Consider the following 11,086-nt stretch of genomic DNA (forward strand, 5'->3'; position numbering starts at 1 on the left):
TGTATCACAGTTGAGCTCAATCCAAGTCCAAATCTAACAGAATATGCTTAATTTAGTACAAATATGAGGAAAATGTGTCCAAAAATGTAATTCAACCATACTAACAGTTTCCTTTTGGGTGCAACAAGTAAACTTGACGATGCTACTCCCAACTCACTTCTATATATCGGATACATATATGTGCTTTCATCTATATTTGAAGAATCCTTGAAATACAAATGCCCAACAGACTACTACAAACAAGTTGAGCAATAAATTAGCATATTTCAACTACTGAAATTATATTAAATCTATCACCAACAAAACAATGATGTCTCACATTCACTTCAATAACAAACAACTCCTCGCCAGGATTGAAGTCATCTCACATCAAACAACACTGCTGGGATTTTTTGTTTTTACTTTCTTAACTAAAATAAGGATTGAAATGCATTAGTTCCACAATTACTATGACTCTTTCATTTTTCTTTTTAACTACTTGAGCTTAACATCATAATATGGGTATAGGGATATGACCCTCCAAATATATGAAAAAACATACATGTATCTAGCACTTATACCCAGTCTGACTAACATAATTTCCCATTGCCTTACCAACTAGGTCATACCCTCGCTTGGCAGGCCCTGAGCTTGATATCAGAACTTACCCTATATTGTTGCTAATGCAACTGGCTCCAGATTAGACATGACAAAAGAATATCATTAGTAATCAAAATATTATCATCCGACTGAAAGTGAAAAAAGAAGCGGGTCCATTGAGATGAACGGCAATGAAACTGACTGCACAACCAATTTTGATTCATGAGATGCTCAGCAAATAATGGTTACAAAGATCAAAAAAGAGAGCCAAAGTAGTTGGCTCAAGTGCTTGTTTGTGGCAAGCAGGAACAGGGGACAAATTTGCTAATAGTTTCCAGTGAACATAAATTTCCAAAGAGAAATCATCAGCTAGCTTTTGGCACTAGTAAATCAAATGATAGAATTAAAATATCATGAGCAATTTTATTTCTAGTCTTTAGCTCTTTGTCTCTTTTAATGTTTTTAACATTAAGAGTTTAATTGAAATTAGATACATTGAATGCATGATGTTGGCAGTTGCGTTACTTGGACTCAGGTGTAAGTGTTGGAATTGGGTTGTTTTCCTACATGAGTATGTTCAATTTTTTCTAAGCTTTTCAATGTATTTGAAGGGTCATTAGAGGGTCTTTTCTCCTTATCCATGTCTGAATATAAGTCGGAAACAGATACTTTAAGAAAGCTGAAAGTTGAAGTACCATAGTTTGTGGGTCATTGAAGGATTTATCTCCATATCTGAGTTCAAATATAAGTTGGAAACATGAACTCGAAGCAAAATGAAGGGCTGGAGCAACATGTATATACAGGTCATTGCAGGGTCTTATCTCCATACCTATGTTCAGATATAAGTCAGAAACAAGTACTTCAAGCAAAATGAAGAGTCAAACAACATAAATTAGCAGTATTTGGTACATGGCTAGTCAAAACAGGCAGCTCTAGCTCCTAAAAGTTATGTAAAAGTGAGAAATTAGAAGAAGGAGAAAAAAAAAAAAAAAAAAACTAACGAAGGAAACTAGAAACCCGAACAATTAAAAGCCCTCGTTTGGAGGAGTAGTAACATTGTAATACACCTTTTAAGTATGCTAGTTAATGATATCCACTTGTTTGAACCAACTACTTATCACACCACTTAGGACTTTTTTCCTTAACTCGGGAATTTTATGTTTTTCCTTAACTTATTGAAATGGTAAATTCTAATACAAAAAATTTTCCTCCCTCTAATTTTTATGTTTCCAAGATTGTTCTTCCTCCAAAAAATAAAACTACAATTATATGTTTTCCCTCTTTACTCCTAGCATTATTTTCAACTAATATGTTTTTTCTTCTTTAATTTTTTTAAAAATTATATAATTTAAAAATTTTATAAAGTATTTAAAAGAAGTAACAATAACTTTCAATTTTTTCCAAATATATTATTCCTATAAAATTACATGCCAAATTTTGTTTGAATTTTATTTTATAAATATTTTATAAAATCATTTAACAATATTCTTTGAATTAAAAATTTTTCATAGGCACATAAAAAATTATAAAACTTTAGCATGTAGTTTTATAAAAATAATATATTTGGTATATCATTTCTGAAAAATAAAAATTAAGACTATTTATAGAAGTACAATTTAAATTTTTATCAAGTCGGGAAAAAAATTAAGTTATTAGGTTTTTTCCCTTCATTAAGGATAAAAGTGATATTTCATACACTTGTTCAACATTTTTCTCTATCAAACAGTGAACTATTTTAGTACTGATGTCATTACAACTATTTTAGTACTTATGAGTTGAATAAACTTTTCTTAACGTTATTACACTAACCAGCCAAACGAAACCTAATTGTTCTCCTTGTACTATAACAAAATTTGACCACAAAAGCTTGAAGGCATGTCTCAACCTTAGATTCTTTTGAGCTTTTAAGCCATGTATCTGGATTTGGGGCAATTAGCCTATTCATGATTTTTAGAAGTCCAGCACAAACCGAGCATGAAAAACCAAATAGAAAGTCATTATGCTCTCAATTGATCAAAAACATGGGTTGTCTCTTGATCGCTTACCAAATAGAAAGCCAGAATCGATGGCACACTTACTGTTTATCTACATTTGCTCGATCAATGACATTACAAGTGTGTGGCAGCAATTCACGAGTTCTACAATCTACAGAAGAAGCAAAAGGATCATAAGGACATACCACAGTTCAATTAGTTGAGGGCCAATCATTGCGCAGAATCAACATCACTGACCACAGATCCAACAGCATTGATTTATACTGATTCACCACTGCGCCGCCTGCTTGACACTATCTATTTGACTGATTCTCCTCTGTTTTGGTTGCAAGAATCCTTTGTTTAGCAAAGAGAGAACCTACAGACCCACCTTTGGTAAGGTTCAGTAAAAATATGACCATAACAATATATCCACCATGAATTCACATTGCAGTAGGGTATATGCACTCGGTCTCAATGATAAAATATAATAAGTCAACAAGGAATAAATGAACCTTTTAGTGTCTTCCAAGCTGTCAGTTTTACCATGTTTGAGACCGTAAATTATCACAACAGTTCGTATTCTAGCTTCATGTTGGATAAGTGAAACAGGAAAGCATGAAATTTCACCTGACCCTACACTTGTAGTATATTATCATTTTTCAACACGGATGCCTAACATGCCATTTTGTTTCTGTCAGACCCATTTTTCATTTCCCAAGCATTTTATTTTGTCTGTATGTAATTGTTCTCATGCATGACCATATCACACACGACATAAGACTCTCAGTAAGAAGGACGAAAAGGAAAACTAAAAAGAAGGAAAATTATGAATTAGTTAACCTACTGAACTAGTGGCTGAAAACTTTCAAATTTGGTTTAAAACCAAGAATCACTAAAGCTGCAGTAACACACACAGTAACTTTATAGTCTTACAAAGATGGATATGTAGATAACCATGCAGGAATTTCCATCACCAACTAGAACCAAGTCATTTTGTAATTCTTATGTTACTCAAACTCAGGTGCGAGTCTCGAATATGGGAATGTGTTCAACATGTATATGTTCAACTTTTTGAAATGTACTTTTATTGAGAGGGTCATCTACATACCAATGTCCTAAAATGTATAGGACATCTCGGATGCAGGTACTTCAAGAAAAATGAATAATCAGAGCATGTAAAAGTATTCAACATTGACTGCCCTCTATTGTTCTTATCAGCCACATTCGACTAGTTAATATCTTCAACTTAACATCTCAGTGATTAAATAGTTGCTATAATAGCATAATAAAGAGGAGCTTCATTAAACTCACAATTTCTACATTTCTTGAAAAGTTAATTAGATATTTTTTCCATCATGATAACGGTTACATCCATTGCTACTACATAGCAATCAATTTATATACTATCCCAAGTTTGCAATAGATCTAGCAGAAATTTAAATGCTTCATCAAATACTCCCTTTTGTACAACAAAAACAAGAATATCTATCCATAGACGAGCTTTGCTAAATTAGAGACTTTAGATTTGGAACTTATACTAGAAAGGAATTCAAATATATTGTTTTCACAGTTGTTAATTAAAGCTTTAGCAAAGATCCACTAGCAACATCTATTATGATCTATGTTACTCAGACTTAGGTGTGAGTGTCGAATATGGGTATGTATCTAAAACAGGTATAATTAGATTTTTCTAAGCTTTTCCATATATTTGGAGAATCTGTGGAGCCTATATCCCTATATCCATGTGTCAAACATAAGTCTCAGGCAGTTTTACTTCAAGAAAAATCGAGTCCAAGCAACATAGTCTATCATATTTGTAGCCATTCATGAAATATGGCTTTATTACCTTTGTGCCGCTTTTTCAGCTCAGTCATATTCACCAAGTTGCTAGCAAGACATTTTCATGGACAACAGTAACAAATGCAGAAAATACATATTATAGAGAAATGCTAATGTCAATGAATAATGTCTGAGACTGGCTAAGAATGCAAATAACTTCAAGATTCCATGGAAGCAATACTACGAAGTACTGAGATCACAAGCCATGAACTTTTGCTAATGTTCATTAATTGGCAGCAGTCAAGTAGACAGCAGACAATTTCTTAGCAGTCACTGTAAAGATGTAAAATCTGATTGAGGGTTTATTCATATACAGTGGCAAATTGACAACATACTAAATGCAACTAGATTTATGAAACATAACATGGGAAGAAACGTGTATGTGAAGAGTTAGATTTTAGTCACAACTGTGGTTATAAGCTAACTCAATGCTTTCCATGTTCCAAACTGGCAAAATTAAATAGAACATTGGTTGAAAAATTAAAATTCTTTAAATTCAACTTCAACATTATTGTTATGTTTTGAGTATTAAGATGTTTATTTGAGTAAATTATCATTTATTCTCATCCATCACACAATGGCTATTCAGTTGGAATACCCCACACAAAAGCAGACCAACCAAGGAGCATCGGCAGACTTAACTTTTGTGTCCATAATGAGAAAAGATCTTCTATTGTCATATCCTTTGAACCAACTGAAATCTGACAAAATAGTCTCCAAAGCCCCCACTAGTAAAACTAGTTTATTTCACCAAATACAAAGTAAATCATTTAGTGTAATAATAATAGTCAATCATCAACATCCTAAGCAAAAAGTTGAATGCAGATTTACATGTTGGAAAGGGCGGTAACATATAACATGGCACACTTCAAAACAATGATCTGAAATAGTTGAATGTGGTGATTAATTGCATCTTAGCATACAGATTTAATGGACATGTGAGTGATTCATATGTGCCACCATAAGAAAGATTTTCAAGTGTAGCAATCTGTGACAAATCATGCAAAAATAACTATAAAAAAAAGTGACAATCAAAATAAAGAAAGGAAAAAGTCAAAACTCCTAATACCCACCATGCACATAAACAATAGCGGATGGCTCATAAGCAGTGGAGAAGCCAGGGGGGCTGGCAGGGGCCTCGCCCCCCCCCTAAAATTTTCCATTTAGGCCCCTTTATAATTTATAAAATTTTAAATTAGTGATGGTAAAATTGCACTTTGCCCTCCTAAATAATAAAAATTTGATTTAATCCTTTAAAAATTATAAAGATATAGGCTATTAAACGGTGAAATTGCATTTTTACTATTGTAAACTATACAATTTAATTCTGACCCCCCCCAAAAAAAAAAATATTTTTCTGGCTTCGCCCCTGCTCATAAAGAATTTCGAGCTCTAGGACTAAAGGACCCACCTCTCCATTAGGCTACCTGATGTGATCTTGACAAATAATAGCCAACCCAAATCTTGTAATGATCTCTGTGTTTCTCTCCAGCCATCTTTATCTCAGACGATAGGAGGCACCAACGACCTAATTTATCTCACATTCATAAACAGTTCAACATCAAATTGTTAAGTAGATCAAACTCCACTCACCATCTACAACAAGTGACCGAATTTGGTATCCTGAAGAGAGCAGAGATGAAGGTCTACACTTTTCACTTATGGCAGGTCAAAGTGATGTTCAATTCTATGGGTTGATTTTTTTTCTCTTGGATGCAGTTACTAGGTTGGATGCACCGTAAGTTCCGCCAGAATAGCAGTGAACCGCTCAAGGATTTTGCCATTGGTAAGTGTCATCTTGCAATGTAACTTTTTTACGAAGACATTTATAATGACTGATTTTACATGTCCACAAGAGCCTTTAAAACATGAATCCTAAAGAAATCTGTACATCATAGTCTTCATGTTGCTCACTTTGATATTGGATAGGACTTAAGATGAACTAAAGCAAACTCTATAATGATAAATACGTAGAAATGGAATAAATATAAAGCTTTTTTTCCCTTCTAACTCAAATGTTGTCATTGCTGAAATGTTAAGCTAGAACTTATTTTCTATCTAACCTCACCATCACTTATTTTCCATCTAACCTCACCATCATCCAAAATTTTCTATTTTAACATATTCTTGTAATTGTCTTACAGGGCAGCCATCATTGGATGACCAACAATTCTACTCAAAGCCATACTATGGCACCACGCCTTTCAGGCAACCCCAGAGTCATCTTCAGAAGTCTTTTGCTGGTATAGAATCAGCACAGGTAGAAGAAGAAGACTATGAAGAAGAATCATCATCAGCAATATCTGAGCTATTCCATGGCTTTCTTGCAATTGGTACCCTTGGTTCGGACCCAAACATTCCCGACCCATCAACACCAACATTTACTATTTCTGTAGAAAACATAACTGAAAAAGAAACAGATGTGACAGAGAATGAGCTGAAGCTCATTAATTATGAGTTGGAGAGGGTTCTAGGAGCTGAAGCAAAAGAAGAAGGCTGCAACGACTCATCTGGAAGAAACAGTCATGTCAGCACTGGAAGAAGCAGTCACGTAAGCACTGGAAGAAGCAGCCATGGCAGCACAATTACACTTAGTAGAAAGTCAATCGAAGGTTTAGATTCCAATGGGAATGGCAATACAGTTTGTCCACTCCAAGGTTATCTTTTTGGCTCAGCAATTGAATTGTCAGAAACAACTACAGTAGCGAAAAAGGAACACAGGACCTCACTTGGAGAGCTGTTTCAGAGGACTAAACTAACAGAGGAGAGTTTTGGGAGTAAATATGACAAGGAGGAGAAGCGAATGGAGAAGGAAGGAGATAAATCTGCAGTGCACATTATGAAAAAAATCTTGAAGAAAAAAATGCTCAATGCATCCAAGAGCTCTGCTGCAGCTACTGGCGGAAATATGGATTCTGCCTCAGCAGAAACAAAACTGCACAAGGTATGCTGAAACCAAAAAGAAAAAAGAAAAAAAAAAGAACTCAACCAAGATAAGGACCAATTTGAATGGTCTGCATATCAAGTATGCATTCATGATAGTTCCTATTCTTTTTTCTTTCTTCTGTTGCTTTTTTCTCTATATCTTCTTTATTTCATGATTTACAAATAATTAAAAAATGACCGTTGGTTTGAGTTTTAATCAATGTGCTTAAGATTAATATTATAGACAAGGTCAAGTTCCCTAATTCCCAGAACTGTGGCATGTAGATTTTACACAAGTTCCACAGAAAAGTTCATCCTGAAAGCTCAGCAGCCACATATAAGCATGGCAAGCCCCAAAAGAATGAGAACAAGAAAAGCATTGGTTATAATGGAGGTCAAGAGAATGGAGTTCCGATCCTTGCGGAGGAAGACATAGTGATATTTCCTCAAAGAGCCCTTTCAAAGGACATGCGACGTTACAATAGCCAAGCAAATCCATCTCAATTCACACTTAGCTGCAATGATTCGAATGGGAACAGGGAGTGCTGGATCAAAACAGATGCAGACTGTAAGTATACAAGCATTTAACATTTTCAGTATCCATAAGAAACCCTGTTCATGGACTGCCTATAATTCATTGTTGAAATCTCATACTTGTCTAATTTTGTTGTTTGTTTCTTGATTTCTTTCTAAGAATATTTGGTTTTTTTTTTTTCTGATAATTACTTTCCATTATAGAGATCCTAATATGGATGCCTATAGCCATGCAATAAAACCTAGTGGCGACTTATAGTTCTAATGTCTTTTTATCCTTCTAGCATAATGACCCTACAGTGAGCATAGTGTCAGTCGATGAGTCATGACATTTTTTGCACATGGTGGAATTGAATACCAAAAAGGCATATGCTTAAGTCGATTGTTTGCAACTGTTGCACATATATACCAGTGTGTGACTATTTCGAGTTATCAAAATAGATTCCTAATTCGTAAAATGGTTTGTGTTCGCAGATCTGGTGTTGGAGCTCTAAAAGGCAGAAGCAAACTTCATAATGCGGTTTCCCAATTATCATTCCCAGTTACTAAGAATGAAAATGAATGGAGTTTCCCTGTGTTTGTCAGATTTTCTATTATTAGTAGTAGTAATTATTGAACTGGTGTTTCCGCGTGGCTATTTTACAAAACAGCTTGAAATAAACAAATAAAGGAGGCCCTCCTCCAGCAACCTATATGTGAGAATGCTTAATGTAAAATTGTAAGACATTTATCATTTTCCTTCCAAACAATATCTCAATTACTATTGAAGTTAAGTTACTACGAATTCTCTGTATTATATAAGATAAACCGGATACCTTTGAAGCAACTTGGCTCCTCTAAACTCACTAGGATCTTAGTAATTTTCTTACTTATCCCAAAATTTTACAATTTGATCCTATTTTATTCCGGTTCCTAATATAAATTTCTTGGCGGCGCCTCCAACAGAATATTCTTGGACACCTTACCTTGAGGCAAAACACATCATCTAACAGCAGACAACCAGAAATCTACAAACAAACGTGAACCAGTCTACTTTTTTTTTCTTTTTTCCTCATAACATTTCCTACATAAAGTACTGCAAATTCAACCAATCCAAAAATAGTGGTGGGAAATAATTCAGCAAGAGTAGTCAGAAACAAAAATTCCATTTTTCCTTTTGCTTTTACGATAATATAAGAAAATAAAAAATTGTGGGTTCCAGAAAAAATAGAAGGAAAAAAAAAACATAGCCTCACAAAAAATGTATATGCCATTTAGTTGGCATTAAGTCAAGTTTTAATGGCCAAGAAATGGGAATTTTAGAAATAAAGAAAAACACGGAGAAACAAACAGAGGGCAAACCACACAAGTCTTTGCAATTATAAGTTTATCAACAATGGTGATTGCCAGCCTAATGAAATTCATTGAAAACGCCAACTAGAAACAGCCGAGGAAGGAAAATTTTGCATGTAAGAAAAGAAAGAAAGGGTTCACATCCTATGTAAAGTGGGATTTCTATGAAATTTCTGGAACATTGAATGAAAGGAAAAGGTGGGTTACCTGGAAAGAAAGGATTGAGTGGCCATTGTTTCTGGTTCGCTTCCTTCTATGCCTTGTTTCCTTGTCGTTTGTTGTATTTGTAATAAAAATGGTCAGTTTTCCATGAATTGAAAGTCTCCTGGAAGCTTTCCTTTGTCACAGAGAAGAAAAAAAAGGGTAGTTCTTTGCTACAGCTCCCCATTAAAATATAACAAAAAAAATCTGCATTATGATAAAAATAGTAAGAAATTATATCATCATCGAATATCACTAGGTGAGGATACAAGGATACAAGTGTGCAAATTAAAATTGAATTAATTTGATTAATTGATCGAATTTGGTTAATCAGTTAATTAATTGAATTAATTTGGTCGGGATCAATTAATAATTTTTTGAAAGTTTAGTTAACAATTAATTCAGTTCTAAATTTGTCAGATAATCGAATTAATCGAATTTAATAAATAATATTATAATATATAAGTATTCGATTGGTCGGTTAATTTTTTGGAAATATAAATTAATCGGTCGGTTAAGTTGGTTAATTTTTGATATATTTTATACTTGTTTTAATCAAAAATAAAAAAAATATAAATTTCGGTTAATTCAATTAACTGACCGAATTAACCGAAAAAATTCGATTTGGTTAATTTTTTTTGAAAAAAGTTCGGTTCGGTTAAGGGTTAAGGGTTTAAAAGGGTTGTTTAATTCGGTTAATGGTAGTTCGAGTAGGATAACCAATTGAACACCCTTAGGCGATGATCTATTTACACTGGTGTTTTAGTTTACACCTTTTCGGATTTGTAAAAAATTCAATTATCATATTTTATATTAACAACTTCAAGTATACTTATACAAAGAGATATAAAAGGAAGTAGTTTTACATATTCCTTGAATTTGGTAGCTAGGTCCATTTTAGTACTCTACTTTTTTTTTTCTACTTTGATTGTTGAACTTAACAACTAAATCCGTTTTGGTGCCTGCAATTGGAATCTGTCAAAATTTGATGATGTAACCAATGTTACTGGAACATGACCGGATCAAACGGGCCAAAAACTTATTGATATAACAGCCTGAACAAAAGGGTTGAATCGATTGACTCAAAAGTTGCTTGAAATTTGTAAAAATTGAAAATTGAGACAAAAATCAACAGTTGAACTAGTTAAATATTTTTATTTTTTAAAATTTTAATGAAATTTTAATTATTTATCTAATAATTTTTAGTCTGGCGATCGAATCGATTGCACTAATTGCTTCGAGAATCGGTGGGTGGACTATTCATGTAACACCCTATACCCAACTCGGTCGTTGGGTTCGAGTTATAAGGTGCCACATTTGTTGCCAGAGCTACTATGATGAAATTATGGATTACAAATTATAAGTAGGCAATATAATAAATAATCATTCTTGAGTCTTATACGAGCTTACGAAAGCTTTAAAGTTAACCCGAGATCTATTTAGGACTGAACTGTTAAAAATTCAAATTATAGGATTGATATCGCGACATGAGGGAGTTCCTCATCGCGACACAAGGAAGTTCCTCGTCGTGACGTGACATATTGTTTTGGTCTCATCGGGACGACGAGGTTCCTCGTCTCGCCATGACATTGTAGGTCATTACTCGTCGCGACGTCACATATTATTTTTGCAATTCTAATGAATTACTAACCTGCAATGTTACCAATTCAATTCTAGACATAGTCCATTCATCAACAACA

The 11,086-nt window shown here is 33.8% G+C and overlaps 1 protein-coding gene and 1 long non-coding RNA gene across 8 annotated transcripts; one reads left to right on the plus strand and one right to left on the minus strand.

Annotated features, from left to right (window-relative positions):
* Nucleotides 1-107: 107 nt before the first annotated feature.
* LOC108453672 (uncharacterized) lies at nucleotides 108-9,641 on the minus strand. Of its 6 annotated transcripts, none has more exons than XR_008283217.1 (4): nucleotides 9,393-9,618; nucleotides 2,759-2,931; nucleotides 1,275-1,408; nucleotides 108-668 (listed from the first exon to the last, which is right to left on the minus strand). It is a non-coding gene; the product is annotated as an uncharacterized LOC108453672 (long non-coding RNA). The 6 variants fall into 6 exon arrangements; XR_008283218.1 differs by having other exon boundaries at nucleotides 664-780; XR_001866612.2 differs by lacking the exon at nucleotides 108-668 and having other exon boundaries at nucleotides 983-1,408; nucleotides 2,625-2,931; nucleotides 9,393-9,619.
* LOC108453670 (protein LAZY 1-like) lies at nucleotides 5,834-8,602 on the plus strand. Of its 2 annotated transcripts, XM_053028657.1 has the most exons (5): nucleotides 5,834-6,038; nucleotides 6,114-6,180; nucleotides 6,539-7,338; nucleotides 7,605-7,887; nucleotides 8,328-8,602. In XM_053028657.1, the coding sequence occupies exons 1-5, from the start codon at nucleotides 6,033-6,035 to the stop codon at nucleotides 8,345-8,347; spliced, it is 1,176 nt and encodes a 391-aa protein (XP_052884617.1). In that variant the 5' UTR covers nucleotides 5,834-6,032; the 3' UTR covers nucleotides 8,348-8,602. The 2 variants fall into 2 exon arrangements, with proteins under 2 accessions (XP_052884617.1, XP_017607410.1); XM_017751921.2 differs by lacking the exon at nucleotides 5,834-6,038 and having other exon boundaries at nucleotides 6,108-6,180.
* Nucleotides 9,642-11,086: the final 1,445 nt, after the last annotated feature.

Source organism: Gossypium arboreum, chromosome 5 (genome assembly GCF_025698485.1).
Source record: "Gossypium arboreum isolate Shixiya-1 chromosome 5, ASM2569848v2, whole genome shotgun sequence".
NCBI classification, from domain to species: Eukaryota; Viridiplantae; Streptophyta; class Magnoliopsida; order Malvales; family Malvaceae; genus Gossypium; species Gossypium arboreum.

Bases quoted from the DNA above. Each gene is read 5' to 3' on its own strand.
- LOC108453670 (XM_053028657.1), top strand. The intron at 6,181-6,538 runs GTAAGTGTCATC...ATTGTCTTACAG, and splicing joins GCTCAAGGATTTTGCCATTG to GGCAGCCATCATTGGATGAC. The intron at 7,339-7,604 runs GTATGCTGAAAC...TGTGGCATGTAG, and splicing joins CAGAAACAAAACTGCACAAG to ATTTTACACAAGTTCCACAG.